A 20,699-nucleotide genomic window follows, 5' to 3' on the forward strand; every position below is an offset into this window, starting at 1 on the left:
TGCAGCAACTGCCAAAAAAGTCAGCTTCACACAAATAGGAGTTCATTGAAAAGAGTAAAGTGTGGTTTAATGTTGACACTGTGAATTACTAGTTAGGAGCTTACATGGTATCTGATAGGTATTGATATGTTTCCCTTGAGAATTTAAAATATTTCTGTGATTCCCCTGTGAGTTTGCTGTGGTACTCTGTGGTATCTTGATACACATTTTGGGAACTGCAGGCCTAGGAGTTTGTTAGAACAGCAAAATCTCAGACCTTGCCCTAGACTGAAGAGATCAGTATTTTCATTTTAAAAAGATCTCTGGGTGATTTATATACAATTAAAGTTTGAAAAGCACTCCTCAAAGCCACCTGCTAAATATGAAACTTCTGTTGCTCTGTTTTAGGAATAGGAAAGAAAGATTAGGTCACTCACTGGCTTTCTTTAAACTGTAATTTCCAAATAGTTATGGAATTATTGGTCTGCTCTTGCCTGTGAAGAAGCTCAGAGGACATGTGGCCACATCACCAACATCCTGTTCTTTGGTCAGTCTCTACTCCAAAAATTGTTGGAACATAATAATTTTTACCAAAAGCAAAAAGAGGACAGTCTAAGGTCCCTGTGTACTTGCCGTAGCCTTGACTTCCCAGTGCTTCACAGAAAAGTGTTTTTGAAACTACTGGGTCATCCATGAAAGACTTCCAGGTGGTCTTTTGTGACTGTTACTAAGATATACAGTTTTCACTTCTAGTACCACAGAATATTTTAATTACATTTCAGTATTCACCTTTATCCACAGAGGATACTTTCTACCCACCCCAGTGGATGCCAGAAACCTCACATAGTACTGAACCCTAGCCAAGGAACACCAAGGCCACATTTTTACTTAAAGAAAGCACTTTTGGCTTCTCTTTGACATGTATGAATTACCACAATCTTTACTCTTACACTTTGGAGTCATAATTAAGTAAAATAAGACTGAGTTAAACACAAGCTCTGTGACAGCAGGACAGTCAATCTGATAACTGAGACAGCTAAGTGACTGACAGGCAAGTAGCATCTACAGTGTGGATCCACTGGACAAAAGGAGACTTAACATCCAGGGTGGAATAAAGCAGTATGACGTGAAATTTCATCATGCTACTTGTGAACCCCGAAAATCTGAGGCAGGTCTCAGTTAATTTAGAAAGTTTATTTTGCCAAGGCTGAGGACTGGCACCCCTGACACAGCCTCAGGAGGTCCTGACATGTGCCCAAGGTGGTCATAGCACAGTTTGGTTTTATATAATTTAGGGAGACATAAGACATCAATCAACATACGTAAGATGAACACTGGTTGGGTCTGGAAATATGGTACAACTCGAAGTGGGGAGGGGGCTTCCAGGTCATAGGTAGATAAGAGACAAATGGTTGCATTAGTTTGAGTTTCTGATTAGCCTCTCCAAAGGAGGCAATCAGATATGCATTTATCTCAGTGAGCGGAGGGGTGACTTTGAACAGAATCTGAAGCAGATTTGCCCTAAGCAGTTCCTTTCAAAGCTTGACTTTTCCCTTTAGCTTAGTGATTTTGGGGGCCCAAGATATTTTCCTTTCACAAACTCAAAGCAGCATACAATTTAAAACTTATGAATTGTTTGTTTCTGGAGTTTTCTATTTAATATTTTTGCTGACAATTGACAATAGGTAGCCGAAACTACAGAAAGTAAAACTGTGGTTAAGGGGGACTACTATAAATTAAAAGCCAGCTCATGCCATTAGTGTCTTGTCAAAAGCTTCATTCATTCTGGTAGATTTGAACTTTTTTCAGTTTATTTTGATGATTAGTTGGTGTGTGATTTTATTGTTTAATGGTATATTTTGTGGGCTGCTACTTTATACAGATTTACAAAGCCATGATCTTATACTACTAATGTAGCCACACAGCTAGCTACTCAGTTGAGGGAAATCATGGAAGCTGTGGGTATGTGATGTTCTTCTGGCATGTCCTTGTTAAAGCTACAATTGTGACTCCCTGGAGACTGATGGGATGCTCCCTGTAGGTGTCAAAGAAAGAAGTGTGTGGCCCCTGCTAGCACAGAATATGAGATAAGCTATTCTTTGTCCCAATGTATTCTACACCTTAAAGTATATTGAATTTGAGTCTACCAGTGAAAATGGAGGAAGCTGCAGGGATGGACAAGAGGTGAGATTTGGAATGCCTCAATGATCCTGTATTCATTAGTAGAAGTGAATAAACAAAGGATATTCTCTAACACAAGAAAGAAGTGCTCCCCTCTAAGCAAGTTTCCTGCCTTTTTTCCTGGTGGTACTAGATCTGTTGTCCTTTCTCCAGCTTGGATTTTGTACAGCAGCAGCCAAACAAGCAAAACATGTGACTCTTGTTTTCTTTGCTCACCCTAGACTTCTGAGCTCATTATAAAGAACAGGAACTATAATTGAATGAAGAGGGTTGATTCTGTGAAGAGATCATTAGAATGACACTGGATGCCTTTTTCCATCTTGTTTATTCCAGACCAGCCTTAACAGCATGATGAGTGTTTACAGTGAAACAGGAGACTATGGCAATGTGAAAGTCAGTGGTGAAATCCTTCTCCGTATCAGCTACTGCTACAAAACTGGTGGGCTATACATTTTTGTCAAGAATTGCAGAAATCTGGCCATAGGAGATGAAAAGAAACAGAGGACAGATGCGTAAGCATATAGCATGTTCGTCAGACTATTTCAATCACTGCCTTTTTTGTCTGTATGTGTGTTTCTTTTTCAAAAGACTCTTAGCATTCTTCCTGATTCAGTCTTCTTAGAGAGTTGATTGTCACTTTCCTCCTATACCGCACTTCTAAATATTCTCTGAAGCACATGTATACTGGTTGTGTCCTTGGTTAACTGATTTTTAAAACGTAATTCAGGATTGACATATTTGAAATTTACACAGCAGCAGCTCCTTGAAGTAGAAAGCTGGCATGTTGGCACACCCAGGTTGTACAAAAGCATCCTGTCCATTTTTGTTCTGGGAAATCCTCCAGAGAAAATTACCAAGCTGTTACCCAATTAAACAACTCAAAAGGGCAATTATAAGGCTCTCAGGATTCTAGAGATCAGACTGGGAAGGCAGGTATGAACCATAGCACATTGGAGAGAAGCTAGATATAAAGGTGTTCCAGGGGTCCTCAAGACCATTGCCAGGTTCAGTGATTCACTAGGAGGGCTCAGGACCCTGCATGCAGTTATAATCAGCAAAGAGGCACATGGAGCAAAATCCAGGGGAGACCAGGCTCAAGCTTGCAAGGGTCCTTTCCTAATGGAGTCCCATAGGATGCATTTAATTCCTCCAGTGATGAGTTGTGACAACACTTGTGAAATATGTTGTCTGCCAAGGAAGCTTGTTAGAAACTCAGCTGGTCACATACCAAATTTCCCGTCTCTCAGAAGGAAAGAACCTGTTCAGCATAAGCCATATTGTTTGTACAAACAGCTTAGGAACAACAAGCCACTTTTATCAATTCTGGAGTGGGAATCCTCCTGAAATCAAAGTTGCCAGATGCCACCCAAGGGCCAAATTTATAAGCAGACGTTTAGAAGAATGGTAATCTCAGGCTCGCTATGTTAACACTTTTCTGTACAATAGATGACCTAGGTCCAATAAACAACTAAGTGAACCTCGTCCCAAATACCATAAGATAGACAAATGAGTGGATTCTGACTACAGATTGGTCCACCTGCCTCCTCCACTAAACTTCAGAGGGCTACAGGACTAATGTAATTATTTTGACTAACATGGAAAGAGGTCATCTAAAACTCAACAGATATGCTGTAGAACTCTGGTAGCATCTTATGCATTTCAACTTTGTACACATCTTGTACATTTGTGAGTCTGCTGTGATACCCTGCTTCAAGAGGCTCCTGAGATACCTCAAACTAAAGTGTTGGGTAGAATTGCTATTACTACTTCAGGTTGTTATTTTTATTTTGCCTTTTTCACTATTTTCTTTCACTCACCCATTACCATTGACTGCACTCTCTGACATCAGAAGACAAGACTAGGAATAGAGAAGCATGTAATCCCAAAAAAGTTAGTGAGACCATTAATATTAATAATATATTACATTTATTGAGTAGTACAATATGGTAGCTCCTTCTATGTGTCAACTAAATTAATCCTCATAAAGCCATCAGTTAGACCTGGTTATTTTCCCACTTTTACTGATAGGGAAACTGAGGCACAGGGGGGTTATTTAGTAAATTCTTGAGGGCACCAAAACCTCTGAGGCATGGAGTGATTCAAAGCCAGTTGGCTTGACTCCAGAACCCACACTCTTTTATCATTATACTTTACCATTTCTCTCTTGTGGAGGGCCCAGAGTTCTGTTTTAAGGTATCCTGTTATATACACAAAATTCTCTTTGGTATTTCCTCTCATACTCACTGGCCTTTTGCCCCTTTTATTCACAGTGAAGTCTTTCAGAATTTCTTGCAAAAAGATGTTTCCCAATAATTACATTTATATTTTCTTATCTATAGTTATGTCAAGTCATACCTTCTTCCTGACAAGTCCCGGAACAACAAGCGTAAGACCAAAATCAAAACAGGCACTAATCCAGAATTCAATGAAACACTAAAGGTAAATAAATACAGTCTCATAGTAACTCATATGTTACTGTTCACAACTTCAGTGGTTTAGAAGCAGCTACAGAGAATATTTTATTTGCATGTCAAGGTTTGTATAAGTTTTAGAAAATTAGAATTTGAGTAAATTCACATAATACTCTTGACTTTTCTAACATCTTTTGGGGGGGAAAAAACACTTATTCTGTTTATGTCTCTGCTGCTACTGAATTTGAACCTTGGAGAGATGATCCAGCCAAACTGCATTTATGCTGATGCATCTTGCCAAAAAAATATGTTTTACCCTTGGGCAAACTGTTTTTTCTGACTTCCTTAAAAGAAGTTTGTCACAGTTTTGACACTACTTAAAGAGTCACTTTGCACATATTCATTGTTCTGCTAACATAACATTGATCTATACTGTTTGTTGTTAGGATTTCAGAATTTGACAAAACGTCGGTATGTGGTTAATGAATAGTGGAAATGCAGGGCCAGATCTGAGAAATCTCAGTGAAAGTGGCCTAGATAAAATATGGCCCAATCCAGGTCAATCATCTAGAAAATAGAAATCCCTATTTCCAATGAGCTTTCACCTAATTTTTTTTTTTTTTTTTTTTTTTTTTTTTGAGATGGAGTTTTGCTCTTGTTACCCAGGCTGGAGTGCAATGGCACGATCTTGGCTCACCGCAAACTCCACCTCCTGAGTTCAAGCAGTTCTCCTACCTCAGCCTCCCGAGTAGCTGGAATTACAGGTGCACGCCACCATGCCCAGCTAATTTTTGTAATTTTAATAGAGACGGGGTTTCACCTTGTTGACCAGGATAGTCTCGATCTCTTGACCTTGTGATCCACCCGCCTCGGCCTCCCAAAGTGCTGGGATTACAGGCTTGAGCCACCACGCCCAGCGAACTTTCACATAATTAATCCCTTCTCTTACTATGGATCTATCTGGCCTGGTAAGAAAGATTCAGGGAGAATGGAATACAGAAGTTATTGCCAATTCTAGGAAAATTTATAGACTTGTGCCCCAGAGTCATGGAGTCAAAGTCCACTTTAGGAGGAAATTGGTAAGGGCAGAAAACCACGAGCCTGCATGTGTCAGTGGGAGCCTGTGTGGAAGCAGGAGCTAATATCAAGACAGACCAAACTGAAAAATGAATAAATACAGGTAAAGGGTAAATTCAATGCCCATAACAAAATAGCAAAGATGAGCCCAAACATAGTGAGAAGGTAAATTTAGGAAGCAGGGAACCAAGTTTAATTATGACAGTAACAGCAAGAACAAGAATAGACACTAATCCAAGATCAGGAATCAATCAGTTTGAAGTGTGTCCCAGATGGTCATTGCATAGAACAACCAGAAGGATGGAGGGTGTATGAGCATGTGGCCCTGGATAATGTTCTGTTATTAAGAAAAATGCTAGCCCAGCAACATCTTCTTTCTGCCTAATATACACGTACAACTTTTCACCTCTGCACTTAGGCTGGACTTTATTAAAATTTGATGTTGGTAAGTTTCTCATTGTCAATCATTTCCTGAATTTGGGGGTTCTCGTTATGAATAAAATAAGAGAGAAGGTGGAAAATGTATATATTAAACTTTGAGCTTACGAAGTATGTGTTAAAAAATAATTAAGGCAAATGAAAAACTAATAAAACTGGAAAGAGGATTAGCTTCATGACCTAACACTTTTTATACAGTATCTGGAGTTTATCTCTACCTCAAATAATTTGCGTATATATCTTTCAATGCTAAGTCTGGCACAAAATGAGTTTATGGCATAGAACTTCAACTGTAGCAGAAACAAAGTAAAACAAAGAGTTTTCTTTGTGTTTGTTTTGTTCATACTACTGACGTATATGATCTGAAAGATGTTGGAAGTAAACTTAAACCTGTCCTGGAATTGGATAGAGGCCCTCCTTGTGGAGTGAAATGTTTTAAATCTCGTTTGCAGTACACCATCAGCCATACCCAGCTGGAAACAAGAACTCTGCAGCTCTCTGTATGGCACTATGATCGATTTGGACGTAATAACTTCCTTGGTGAAGTAGAGATTCCTTTTGACTCATGGAACTTTGAAAATCCAACTGATGAGTGGTTTGTGCTTCAGCCCAAGGTAGGAAATCCTCTCAGATTAGTCAGTTAGGCAACGAGACAACTTATAAGCAAAATTGATGTCATATGCCTGAAGAACTTGATGACTTTCAAATTTCAAGTAACAATCTACAAAAATAAGTGCAACAAATTTTGGAATAATATTATAAAAATATTGTAAATCCACTGTTTTGGAAATTCTTTGTCAATGTAGGTCATTTGTATAATGAAAGCCACACAATCATATACATTTTTTACTAAAGATTATTATTATTTGGCAGTCTCGTTGTATAGCACTGAAAGCAACACATTGTATGATCTTATTAGAGAGAGAGCCTTCATTTTCACATAGGCAAAACCAAACAGATACAGCATGAGTAATCTTAAAACATTACCTGTGTTTCTCTTTCTCCACAATTCAGACCATAAGCAGGAGTGGTCTTGCCTTTGCTCATATGAGGGAATAACCAGTAGTTAAGTATCTGATTTTCTTACATTTCTACTTTTGGGATTCATGACACAGGCCTGGAGTTATATTGAGAAAAACAATCTTAAAGCTGATAATTAAATGCCAATACTGTATAGCATGCTCTTATCTAGACCAACAGTGCCTTGGGTTCACTTTAAGCAACTGGATTCTCTATGCATTTGCAGTATTTTTTAAGCCAAAAAGGAGGTGAGTAAAGGTCACATTTATGCAGCCAAAGATTATTCTTTATATACAGAAAGGCAAAACCACAGTATGATTTAAAAAAAACCAGTGGACTCAAATCAAACTTACTTGGTTCAGTCCTGGCTTCATGACTGCCCATGTGACCTTGGGCAAATTATTTAACTTCTTATGCCTTAGTGTCCTAAGTTGTAATATAATCATTGGATGTAGCTTATAGGTCTGCGACGAGGCTTGAATAAACATTCTATTCATGGCTGTCAGCATGTTATCGGGAACATTGTAAGCTCTCAATAAATGTTAGGTAATATACATGTTATTTGGAATCCTTGTATTGCAATGGACAGAAACTCCAGCTCATACTGCTCAAAAAATAAAGGAAGTTTTTGGCCAGCAATGATTAGGTATGGCTTGATCCAGATGTTCAAATCTTATCAAAGCCTTGGAATTTCTTAGTATCTTTTCTCTTCATTGGCTTCATTTTCAGGTTCCATGCAGTGTTGTCCTCCCTGACTAGCTCCAAGCATGCCTCTCTAATGGCCACAGTAGCTTCAAGCCTTTCATCTTTGCACCACACTGTTCAGAAGAGAAGACAGTTTCTCCTCCTCCAGCAGCCAAATCAGTGCATTGGGCCTGGTTCTCCTAATTCTAATTCTGTCATTTGCCTATTCTAAGATTATGGCTGTGTCCAGGGAAGTGAGATGCATTCGCTGGGTTAAAACAATCAGAATATACCCTGATTCTGAAGGTGGGATTGCCCCAGAGGAAATCCAGATACAGTAGTACTAAAGGAATGATGAAAGATGCTAGATAACAAAAACAAATGATGCCCCCCATAACATCATGGACAGCAGTATTGTTTTCATTTAATGGTTACAATAACCTGTGAGGTAAGTACAATTATCCCCATTTTATAGATGAGGACACTGAGATTCATAAGATAAATACAACTTTCTGGTAAGGTTTTGTAACTGTCAACTTGAAACTTGATGTAAACAGCCATGGAAAATCTTTAGGAGGTATATTTGTCCTGTGGGCAAAATTTACAATAAAACACAATAAAAAATCCTTAAGCATAAGATAACTGCAAGCCCATGCCCAACGTAACTGTGATAGAGATAGAAAATACAGTATTAACAACAAACAAGTCCATAATAGCATAGCATTCCCCTGACATTAAATATAAAAATTATTTGATCATTTCAGCATTAAGTCTTTTGGAATTGAATGAAAACCCTCACCATAAAAGATAGCATTCACTATGACTTTGCAGTCTCCTATCAGTTACTTCCTTTTGTGTGTTATGAATGAACATCATAATTAGAAAATGTCCAAGAGATAATCTGATGTGTGACCCAGATAGAGAACAAGTAACATGCATCTTAGTACATACATTTAATTTACCTGTCATGAAATTAACATTAAAGCACATAGGAGGTCTTTGGAAACCACTTTCGAGGGAACAATAGCATTCTTCCAGTCAGTTTCCTGGAAATAGTTGAAGGACTTTGCTGAAATTATATCTAGGCTCTCCTAGATCTCTCCTAGGCATCCTTTGTGCTTAGAAATCAACATTTTCCACAGTAATCACTTCTACATTGTCAATGAGTGGTTCATATTCTATCATAAGAGGGAAGCATCTCTGAGTCTTTCTGAACCTACTAAAGGTAGAAAAGTTCTGATTGCATTCACTATGGAATACCGTGGGTCCTCTGCCAGATCCCCTTAGGTCCCTAACCATGTCTGTTAGAATGTTTGCCACAACAGCCTCCATCTGAGACTCTCTTTAGAAGACTTCCCTTGGGCTACTGTAGCTTTCTGCCTACATAGGCAGAGAACCAGAAGTCCTGGGTATTTTTGTACCCCCTGCCACAAGACAACCCTTCATCAATAAGCGATAGGTGGGGAGTATGAAGGTCTACTTCCCTTACTGAAAGTCGGAAAAACTCCAAAGTGTTACGTATATTACCACATCAGGTAGAAGCTACCTTCCATGGAATTTTGCCCAAGCTTAGACATGTCCCTATTCTGCTTCCCATACCCCTTTACTGGTTTCTCTGAGAGAACTTCCTTAATAAATCACTTGCATAAGAATCTTCACCTTAAGAGTCTGTTTCTGAGGAACCCAGCAGAAGTTAGTGTCTCTAATCTCTGCCATCTTCCCCTGCCCAGCTTACTCTATTCTATATAGAAGAAAAGCTAAAGACTCAGATGTGCTTAGATATCAAGTCTTCCAAAAATGAGGAGGACAGGCACAAAGGCATGCTCTATATCAGGTGTCCCCAAACTTTTTACACAGGGGGCCAATTCACTGTCCCTCAGACCGTTGGAGGGCCGCCACATACTGTGCTCCTCTCACTGACCACCAATGAAAGAGGTGCCCCTTCCTGAAGTGTGGCGGGGGGCCGGATAAATGGCCTCAGGGGGCCGCATGCGGCCCGTGGGCCGTAGCCTGGGGACGCCTGCTCTGTATGCTGCCTTGTACTTCATTAGTGGCTCATCCTCAGGCTAAGCTGGGCTCTCTGTGGTTGATTATCAGCCAGCTATGTGAAGTGGCACTTCAGTTTCAGTTTCCTGTCTTGGCCATTTCAATGCAATTGTCATTCCAGGAGCTGCAGATGTAGTATGAGCAGCCTTGGAGACTTGATGTTTCTCATAGATTATGCAGTCGAGAAGGTGAAACATGGGTTACAGGGACTGATTTTACTAGTAATAGGGGATCAGAATTAATAATCATTAATAATTCAGAAATACTAACATGCTTCTGCACTAGGAGTGCCAGAAAGACATGGTGCCTTGTTGCTTATTGACTCTGTTAGTGAAGGTTCCTCAACATTTATCTTTGTATGGATTAGGTCCCACAGTCCTAAGCCAGTGAGGAGGATGGTGCAGAGGAAGAACTCAAGTTGTCAAACATACTGTAGTTTAAGAATACAACTTCCAGTTTACTTCATGACTTGGGATTATTTATTAGCTATAAATAATTATCCTTCTGAAAGGCATGTCAGGTAGCTAGACAGGAAGTTTTTATCTGTATGAATTGCCTTTCATGCTTTCCCAGAGTGTGCTATTATAAAAACAAGTACATCTGAAAATCAACAGCAAGCTTAAGTGGTTTTCCAAGGAAACATTCTCTTATTCTGCCTTCAGACAGAGACTAATTGCATGGTCCTTTGGAAGTATTACCTAGATTAAAGACTCTCTCTTTTTTTGGCAGACTTTTGTCTGTAATTCCTTACTCATGTTACACCTGTAAATGCACTGGGAGTCTCTTTCTTACTCCAATGGAAAGTGGACCTCTCTTTTTTCCAGAAAGCAGAAGATGGTGGGTGTCATCTGCTTTTGTCACATCCCTGCGCAGATAGTCTCAGTGGTTCCCTACTGCTTTTGAATATGGTTTGAATAAATATTAACCCTCACCCTGGCACTCAGTGTTCTGTTGAATGGCCCAGCCTACCGTAGCAGCCAAAGATGTCAGTACTCTACCCATCCCCATTTTCTTGCAAACATGGCTCCCCATTGCTTTCACTCCCACCAGCCAACCCCTGCCAATCATCGTAGGAGGGGAGCCCTCGGGCTGCTAGAGAGGGCTTGGTCGGCAGGCAGAAAAGCCAGAATAGCCTGGGTATTTAAGTCTTCTGGGGTTGGGTAGAGCCTTGATCAATGACTGGTGGAGGAAGGAGCATCAATGCTTCTACTTTTTGCCCCTGATTGGAACAGCTCTGAAGTGTGATCTGTCACATCTCCAGAGTACCCCTATGGGACTTAACAAAATTTACTCTCCATGGAACTTTGCCTGATAACACATCCTTAAGCTTCCTTCATTTTTGGTTCCCCCCTTCCCCATTACCCTTCCTAATAAAATGCTGTAACTTAAATGAGTGCCTTAGCATCTTCTGGGAAACCCTGAAATGACACTTTATTTCCATCCTCCTTGCTACTACCTCCTTGTACACACACCCCTGATCACATTTTACTTTCTATCAGTCTCTAAACAAATTCTACATAGCTCCCACCATATTTTGCTCATAGTGCTTTCTTAACCTGGACTAACCTTTTCAGTCCATCTTCATCTGTCATCATGTCTCCCATCCTTTAAGGACCAGGCAGGAGCCACCTCTTTATTTCAATTTGGATTAATCTCTCTCTTCCCATAATAGTTTCTTTTTTTTTTTTTTTTTTTTTTTTTGAGACGGAGTTTCGCTCTTGTTATCCAGGCTGGAGTGCAATGGCGCGATCTCAGCTCACCGCAACCCTCTGCCTCCTGGGCTCAGGCAATTCTCCTGCCTCAGCCTCCTGAGTAGCTGTAATTACAGGCACGCACCACCATGCCCAGCTAATTTTTTGTATTTTTAGTAGAGACGGGGTTTCACCGTGTTGACCAGGATGGTCTCGATCTCTTGACCTTGTGATCCACCCGCCTCGGCCTCCCAAAGTGCTGGGATTACAGGCTTGAGCCACCGCACCCGGCAATAGTTTCTTTTTATTTGTGTTGGTATAACTGTCACCATTTATCTTACATTGAACTTTCTGCATAGTAGAAGCCCTCTTCTCCCATAAATTACAACCAATAGTAGGTGAGTTAATAAACAGAGTCGCAGAAATCACCTACATACAAACACACACACTCAATGCATTTTTAAATTTTTAATTAGTTACTTTGAATTGACACATAAAAATTGTATATATTTATTATGTAAAATGTGTTTTTTAAATATGTATATATTTCAGAATGGCTACAACAATCTAGTTAACATATACATTACTTCTCATACCATACTTTCTGTGGTCAGAACACATAAAATTTACTCTTTTAGCAACTTTCAAGAATACAAAACAGTGTTATTATTAATAACTATGGTCACCATGTTGTAAAATAGATTTCTCAAATTTATTCCTCCTATCTAGCTGACATTTTATTTTGTTTGGCCAACGTCTCCCCCAATTCTCCCCATCCCAGCCCCTGATAACCACCACCCTACTCTCTACTTCTATTATTTCAAGTATTTTAGATTCCACTATTTTAAATTTACATCTATTTTAGATATAAGTGAGATCACGCAGTGTTTGTCTTTCTGTGCCCGGCTTATTTTAATTAACATAATGTCCTCCTGATTTATTCATGTTGTTGCATGACAAGATATTATTTTTTAAGGCTGAATAGTATTTCATTTTGTATATATACAATATTTTCTTTACCACTTAATCCATTGATGGACAATTAGATTATTTCTAAATGCTGGCTATTGTGAATAATGCTGCAATGGGCATGGGAGTGTAGAAATCTCTTTAAGGTACTGATTTCATTTCCTTTGGCTATATACCCTGTAGTGGGATTGCTAGATCATATATATGGTAGTTCTATAACACTGTATTTTGTCTTTCTGATAATAGCCATTCTAACAGGTATGAGGTAACAGCTCATTGTGATTTTAATTTGCATTTCCCTGGTGATTAGTGATGTTGAGCATTTTGTCATACACCTGTTGGTCATTTTTATGTCTTCTTTTGAGAGACGTCTATTAAGATCCTTTGCCCAGCATTTAATTGGATTATTTGTTTTCTTACTATTGAATTGCTTGAGTTCCTTATGTATGTTGGACATTAGCTTAAATTATTTAACTTAAACCATATCAGATGTATGATTTGCAACTATTTTCTCTCATTCTGTAGATTGCCTCTTTGCTCTGTTGATTGTTTTCTTTGCTCTGCAGAAGCTTTTCAGTTTGAGGTAGTCCTATTTGCTTCTTTTTGCTTTTGGGGTCATAACAAAAAAAATTTTCCAAGCCAGTGTTATGGAGCTTTTCCCCTATGTTTTTCCTAGTACCTTTACAGTTTCAGGTCTCATGCTTAAGTCTTGAATCCACTTTGAGTTGATTTTTGTATATAGTGTGAAATAAGTGTCCAATTTCATTCTTCTGCATGTAAATATTCAGTTCTCCCAACATTGTTTATTAAAGAGACTGTCCTTTCCCCATTGTGTATTTGTGGCACTTTTGTTGAAAATCAGCTGAGCATAAATTTATTTCTGGACTCTCTATTCTGTTCCATTGTTGTTATATATCTGTTCTTATGCCAGTACCATGCTGTTTTAATTACTATAGCTTCCCAAGGCATTTCTTAAACATTTATTTTTAACTTAAACCAAGTAAATGTACATTTATTTGCAAGTCTTCTGATACAGAGACAAATAATTTTGTTTAAATTGGATTCAGTAAATAAAATTCTGCCATATATTCCTTGTGTAAATTCTTCTCCTAATGCATCATCATTAACAGATTCTAATTTGAGTTTTTCCTCAAATGAAACAAGAACATAAGAATACTTTCAAAGTAAACCAACTGCAAAATTCTCCTCAAAAATTTGTGATTCTTTTCTAATCTTTCATAGATTCAAGCCCACATATAATCCAATAGCAACTTTGTTTTCAAATCTTTAGTTCTTCTATTCAGCTGAATTTTTATAGTAGCAGCTGTCTTTTGCACTCATCAATTTGTGTGATATTAAACTATATAATTACAATCACAAATATGCCTGGCCTAAAAAGCTTGGGGAACTAACTAATGCAGCTGACTCTCAGTATGCATACAATTCAACTGATGGGAACAGATGCATGTTCTTTGCAGAAAGGATTCTGCTATTCACTTGGAATGAAGAACATTGATTAATCTGATGAGTCAGTTAACTAAGTGTGAATTAATAGATCCTTCTACTGCAAATATGTCTACTAGATAGACTGAAAACTCATTGAAAGCAAAGCCTGCCTTATGTGTCCCCACAGCACTTAGCAAAGTGCCTTATAAAAATGTAAGCATTCCATATGTGTTAGTAGAGTCGAATTAAATATGATTGAATTCTGCTACCTTTTTCTGAGTAAGAGTTACTTGGATAATGACAATGGTGGTATGCCAATATAAGTATCAAAAATACCCTAAGTCATTAGATGTGTACAGGCTGCAAGATGACTCCCCCACTTTAATTTTTCATATGTGATTATAATGCTACAAACTTCATCATTATTGTGTTCTCCTTTCATAAGACTTGAGGTCTATATTTATACAGGGTCAACAGTATATTTTAATTGAAGCTAAAAACCAGTGGAACATTGGTAAATCCCAGTAATGCATGTTTTTTATCTCTACTAGCACACTATATATTAGTATGTGATTCCTACACATATCAATTTTTCCCACTGATGTATTTTCATACCCAAAGATCTCAACCAAAAAGCAAACACAGCCTGCTCTGGTTAACTATTGCTGTATAGCAAACTACCTTAAACCTTCAGAGCTTACAGCAAGAATTTACTATCTCATGATTCTCTGGGTTGACTAGACTAATCTACTTAGTTCCTCACTCTGACATCCTGGCTGGAGTACACTGGCACAATCATAGCTTATTATAATCTCAAATTTCTGGGCTCAAGCTATCCTCTCACCTCAGCCTCCTAAGTAGTTGAGACTACTCTCATGCCACTGTAGTCCGATGGTTGACCGAAGCTGATGTCATTAGAAAGCTCAACTACATTGAACTTTCAAGTTGGCTCACTCCCATGTCTTACACATGATGTCAACTGCTGGCTGGGGATTCAGCTAGACCTGCCAGCTGGAGCACCTACATGTGGCTTTTCTCAGTAATTTAGACCTCTCTTAGCATGCGTTCTCAGAGGAAGCATTCAGAAACATCCATTCCAAGAAAGAAAGTAGAAGCTGTCCATTTTAAGACCTGGCCCCCAAAACTGGCACATTGTCACTTCTGCAATATTCTATAATACTATTTAAAGCAATCACAGAGTCCACTCAGATCCAAAGAGAGGTCACAAATACCCCATCTGTCATTGATGACAGTACCAAAAAAAAGTGGTAACCATCTTTAATCTGTCGTAATGTCCATTATAATTTTCTACTTATGATGTTCACTTAAACTAAAATTTACTGAGGTTATCAAAACAAAAAGAAGAGTACATTTACAAGGAACTTGATCTAAAATAATCAGATTAAGTATTAGATGGATAGTCTATTTTACCATATAATCTCATTTTTTGCCCCTGGTAAAAAGGTTGAATAAAATATTTCAAATATTTTCCCACCCTTACTAGTAAGTTTTACTGCCACCAACAGGAAAGAAAAGGGAAAGTCAGGCAAGGATTCCTTTTCCTTGTTACAGTCTCAGTATTTAAAAAAAATGGTTTTTACTATTTATTTGTTTATTTGTACCAAGTCTTGAACAGCCCCTGGCTTTGCAATGAGTGGGCTAGGTTTCTGAACTCTCTCACTCTCTCCTTTCTGAGAGAGCAGTTCTCCGCTCTTGACTCATAAGTCAGGTCCCTGATGGGAAAGCCTAACAAAGTATACTACCTTTCTTGCTCTACGTATGAAAGAATTCAGTGTTCAGTTGACTCAATGGCAAGTGGGAGACCTACAGAAGAGAGGTTCTGGGTGCATGCGCACATTGATTTTCTTTAATTTGAACTTTATAGATGATTGTAAATCTACATGCAGTTATAAGAAATAATACAAAGAGATCCCATGTACTCATTACCTGGTTTTCCCCAATGGTAACCGATAGCAAAGCTGTACTATAATATCAAACCAAGTTTTCCTTAATTTTTTAGAGGTTGGATCTCATTCTGTCATCCAGGCTGGAGTACAGTGACACAATCATAGCTTATTGTAATATCAGATTTCTGGGCTCAAGCTATCCTCTCACCTCAGCCTCCTAAGTAGTTGGGACTACAGATGCATGCCACCATGCCCAGCATATATCTATCTATCTATCTATCTATCTATCTATCTATCTAACATATATAATATATGATATATATTATATCTCATATATAATATAATATATACATATATACACATATATAATATATGATATATATTATATATCATATATAATATAATATATGTTGAGAGATAGGGTCTCACTGTGTTGCCCAGGCTGATCTCAAACTCTGGGGCTCAAACCATCCTTCCACCTAGGTCTCCCAAAGTGCTGGGATTGCAGGCATTAGCCACTACACCCAGCCTCAACCAAGATATTGCCATTGGTATGATCCACCAATTTTATTCAGATTTCCCGGTTTTACTTGTAGTCATTTGTGTGGGTGTGTGTGTGCGCACTTGTGTGTGTATATTTAGTTCTATGCAATTTTTATCACCTTTGTAGGTTTGTGTATCTACTACAACAGTCAAGGTACAGAACAGTTCTAGCACCGCATATGTCCCTTAGGTTGACCTTTTATAACTGCTTGTGACTCCCTCCCACTACTCACATCCCTAACTTCTGGCAATCACTAATCTGTTCTCCATCTCTAGAATTTTGTCATTTCAAGAATGTTACATAAATGAAATCATATTGTATATGTCATTTTAAGACTGGCTTTTTTCACTCAATATAATTCTCTAGAGATTCCATTTTTATCGATGTTTATAGTATTCCATGGTATGGATGTACCGCAGTTTGTTTAACCATCCACCTATTAAAGGAAATTCATGTAGTTTCTTTTTCCTTTTTTTTTTACTATTACAAATAAAGCTGATACAAATATTAGTATACAGGTTTTTTGTGGACATGATTTTTCATCTCTCTGGGATAAATGCCCAAGAGTACAATTTCTGGATTGGATGGTAGTTACATGTTTAGTCTTACAAGCAGCTGCCAAATTGTTTTTCAGAGAGACTCCACCATTTTACATTACCACCAACAATGTTTGAGTGTATCACTTTGTCCATGTTGAATTTTGATGTTATGAATTACCAATATTGCTTTTAACAGTTGATGGCTGGCAGCCCCATGTGAATTAAGCATTATTGCCTACTTTTTCTTTCTTGGTCACTTGGGAAAGCCTTAAAAGACATCAAAGATGATAGGGAGAAGTGATTTCTGGAGGTACTTTCAGTGGCATTTTTATTCTTGCTTCTTCACATCCCAAACTACATATGTAAACTCAGTGATGGGTCCAGTCATCAGTGCATCGCAGGTGCTCAATATGTATTGACTGGCCAAATATAAGTTATATGTCTTCTTTCAAATTCCTTTTACTTAAATGTTAAAAGTTATATGCAAATCCCTTCAAAGAGTTTTCCAGCCTTTCTTTTCTCTTACCTAAGGCATCTCTTAAACCAATGAGAGCCAACAGAGTTGAAATGGGAATGGATTGTCACATTTATGCCACCAACTAAATAATTGCACATTCAAAATGTGGGCTGCAAAATACTAAGCCAATCAATCATTCATACTCTTTCAATTTACTTGTTTCCCCTTGGCCAGGTGGAGTTTGCTCCTGATATTGGCCTTCAATACAAAGGAGAGTTGACAGTTGTTTTACGTTACATTCCCCCAGAGGAGAACCTGATGCTTCCACCAGAACAACTACAAGGTAGAGTAAAAATCAATGACTTTGATCAACGACATTCTGTTTCTAGAAGTGTGGTAGTGCGTATCAGAGATTGGTTGCATTATGTTACTTTCATATTACACAAACAAAACATAAAAAGTTAGGTGTCACTGTCTTTTGGGGAGAGTTGAGATTTGTATACCGTATATATGAAAGAATGCAGGATTCTTACAAGGAAAGGACAAGATTTATACTTAGAAACCAGCCTTAGTGGTCAGATTTGTTTTCTGTTAGTCCCAAAGATATAGGATCTTCCCCAAGGGTGGGGAAAAAGCAGGCTGCTGGGAGACACGTATAAGAAACTGTTCCATGGATTTCTGATATTCACAGCTATTCAGGGATTCTTGAGGAAGAAGTTGGTCTAGAACACAAAATTAAAGGAAAAATTCAGATGGAGTCAATCTATAAATCTCTCTTCCCCTTTGTATTGGGCAGTTATTGCAATGCTATAAGAAATACCCAAGACTAGGTAATGTATAAAGAAACTAGGTTTAATTCACTCATGGTTCTGTAGGCTATCTAGGAAGCATAAAACAAGCATCTGCTTCTGAGAGGCCTCAAGAAGCTTACAATTACAAGGTGAAGGAGGAGCAAGTGTCTCACATGAGAAGCAGGAACAAGAGAGAGAGAGAGAGAAGGTGCCACATACTTTCCAACAACCAGATCTCACAGGAATTCACTCACTATCATGAGGACAGCACCAAGGGGACAGTGCGAAACCACTCATGAGAAATCCACACATGATCCAATCACCTCCCACCAGGCCCCACCTCCAATATTGGGGATTACATTTCAACCTGAGATTTGGGTAAGGATATACATCCAAACTATACTGTCCTTCTTTTTCCATCAACTCTTGCAGGCAGCCTCCTCTGTCCTCCCATTCACTATTACACTTTTCAGTGTGACGCTGTACAAGTAACTCAGTATCTCCTGACCTCAATTTCCTCACTTCAAAGGGCTGTTGTGAAGAATAAATATGTTCATATATGTAAAGTGCTTAAAACAGTACTAAATAAAGATGGCGGTCATGGAACTGGTTAATATCATTCATGTTGAATGTATTTCATAAGAATAGAAAAGTGAGGTGAAAAAGAGATTTCTCTCACCCTAAAATGTAATTGTGCTTGGGCTGTAGCCTCTAGAGCTGGCTCTGACTAAAACTGACTATTTGTAAGACTAAAATATCAAAGGGAGTTATGGAATTTTCTCTTTTGGAGTTTTGGCATTTGTATGTAGCTTTCTTCATAGTTATTTCTCATTAAGAGCATGAAGGGTGCTCCAGGAAACTCTTAGGCATTCCATTTGTTTATATCCTGTGAAAAGATATGCCTTCTAAGGGAGTGTTTAAAGTTTTAAATTTATTTGTTCTTTTTTTTCACAAACACAAATGAAAGACCTATCTGGAAGGAATCCAATGGTGGCAAAAATGTTTAAATGAATAAAAATACACAATAATGTAAGGGCCCAATTCAGTCAGCAAATCAAACATATCTTTGTAGATGATCTTTGTAAATTTTGCAACAGAACCCATGATTTATCTATTTTTTTTCTCTCTCTCCCTGCCATTCCCTCATTTTGATAGCTAACACAGGAAAGAAGACTTTTAAAAAGGGAAAGAAAAAGGAGTCACTTGTAATCTCTGGAGGAATACTAGAAGTGTTCATCAAAGAGGCAAAGAATTTGACAGCAGTGAAGTCAGGAGACACTTCTGATACCTTTGTGAAGGGGTAACTTTGTTTTGGCTCATTTTGGATGATATTTAATTGGAGATGAAAGGGTCTGTGATCCACAAGCCAATAGTGGCTGTAAGCCTTCCATGTTCTGTTTACTAGAAGTGTGTCAATGAGAAATACCCTTAAATACTGGCTCTTACATCTAAAACAATACAAGTATTGAGGGAACTGCTGATTCTAGCTGTCACTCTGTTTCCAACATATTTCAGGAATTCCCATCACTCTTAATCTCAAGACAGTCAACTTTTTTCTGTAAGATTCATTCATCAAAAAGAAAAAAAAGTATTATTTTCTAGGTGTAATGTATTTTTCTTGTTCTTTGTTGTCATTTTGTACTGGCAATGTGCAGCCATAACCAAAATATCAGATCCTTGATCTTTTTCTCTCTTGGGGGAAATTGTAAAAAGTAGAGATGTCAGAGCATCCTGGCAGGACCTATCCACTGTAGAGTGCTTTGGAGAGGCTCTAAGACTACCTGCTAGGCATTTGTACCCACATTGTGGAGCAAAGGGCAGCTTCTTGAGGGAATGCAACCCTTTAAATAGATACTCTTGCCCAACTCTAGGCAACTCAAACATCAAATCCCTTTTGATTTCTGACTATTGGATATTTTTCTCTTGGAATTAGAGTAACTAACACTGCAAGGTTATTTTTTATTAGTCCAAACAAACACAAAAATGAACATGTGCCAAGCTCCAGGTACTATGCTTTCAAAAATAAATAACATATAATAACCCCTGCCCTCATGGAGCTCCATAAAGCAATAAGGCAAAACAAATTCTCATGACGTCAGACCATGAGGTTCATTCTTTGAGTCAGATGGCAATATTGTTCCTCGTCTCATGCCATATTGGAAAAGTGTATTTTTTTCCTACAAGGAAATGGGTTGAGCCCACCCTTACATGTTCTAACTTTGGGGGGTTTCTTTGTTGTTTTTTTATGGGTTTTTTTGTTTTTGTTTTTGTTTTTGTTTTTGTTTTTGTTTTGACAGAGTTCCGCTCTGTCACCCAGGCTGGAGTGCAGTGGCGGCATCTCAGCTCACTGCAACCTCTGTTTTCAAGGTTCAAGTGATTCTCATGCTTCACTCTCCTGAGTAGCTGGGATTACAGGTGAGCGCCACCATGCCCAACTAACATATATATATATGTTTTTGTATTTTTAGTAGAGGCAGGATTTCACCATGTTGGCCAAGCTGGTCTCGAACTCCTGACCT

At 38.3% G+C, this 20,699-nt stretch overlaps 1 protein-coding gene across 6 annotated transcripts in view; it reads left to right on the forward strand.

Moving 5' to 3' along the window:
• SYTL5 (synaptotagmin like 5) overlaps positions 1-20,699 on the forward strand; it is a 221,133-nt gene that overhangs the window by 193,312 nt on the left and 7,122 nt on the right. For 5 of the 6 annotated variants that reach the window (XM_074391440.1, XM_074391444.1, XM_074391443.1 and 2 more), the window contains 5 exons: positions 2,494-2,672; positions 4,500-4,599; positions 6,539-6,700; positions 17,624-17,732; positions 19,336-19,480. In XM_074391440.1, the coding sequence (XP_074247541.1) occupies positions 2,494-2,672; positions 4,500-4,599; positions 6,539-6,700; positions 17,624-17,732; positions 19,336-19,480 (695 nt within the window). The remainder of the gene's footprint in view (positions 1-2,493; positions 2,673-4,499; positions 4,600-6,538; positions 6,701-17,623; positions 17,733-19,335; positions 19,481-20,699) is intronic. The other variant, XM_039475397.2, reaches the window with a different exon arrangement.

This window comes from Saimiri boliviensis, chromosome X (genome assembly GCF_048565385.1).
Source record: "Saimiri boliviensis isolate mSaiBol1 chromosome X, mSaiBol1.pri, whole genome shotgun sequence".
In the NCBI taxonomy this organism is placed as follows: domain Eukaryota; kingdom Metazoa; phylum Chordata; class Mammalia; order Primates; family Cebidae; genus Saimiri; species Saimiri boliviensis.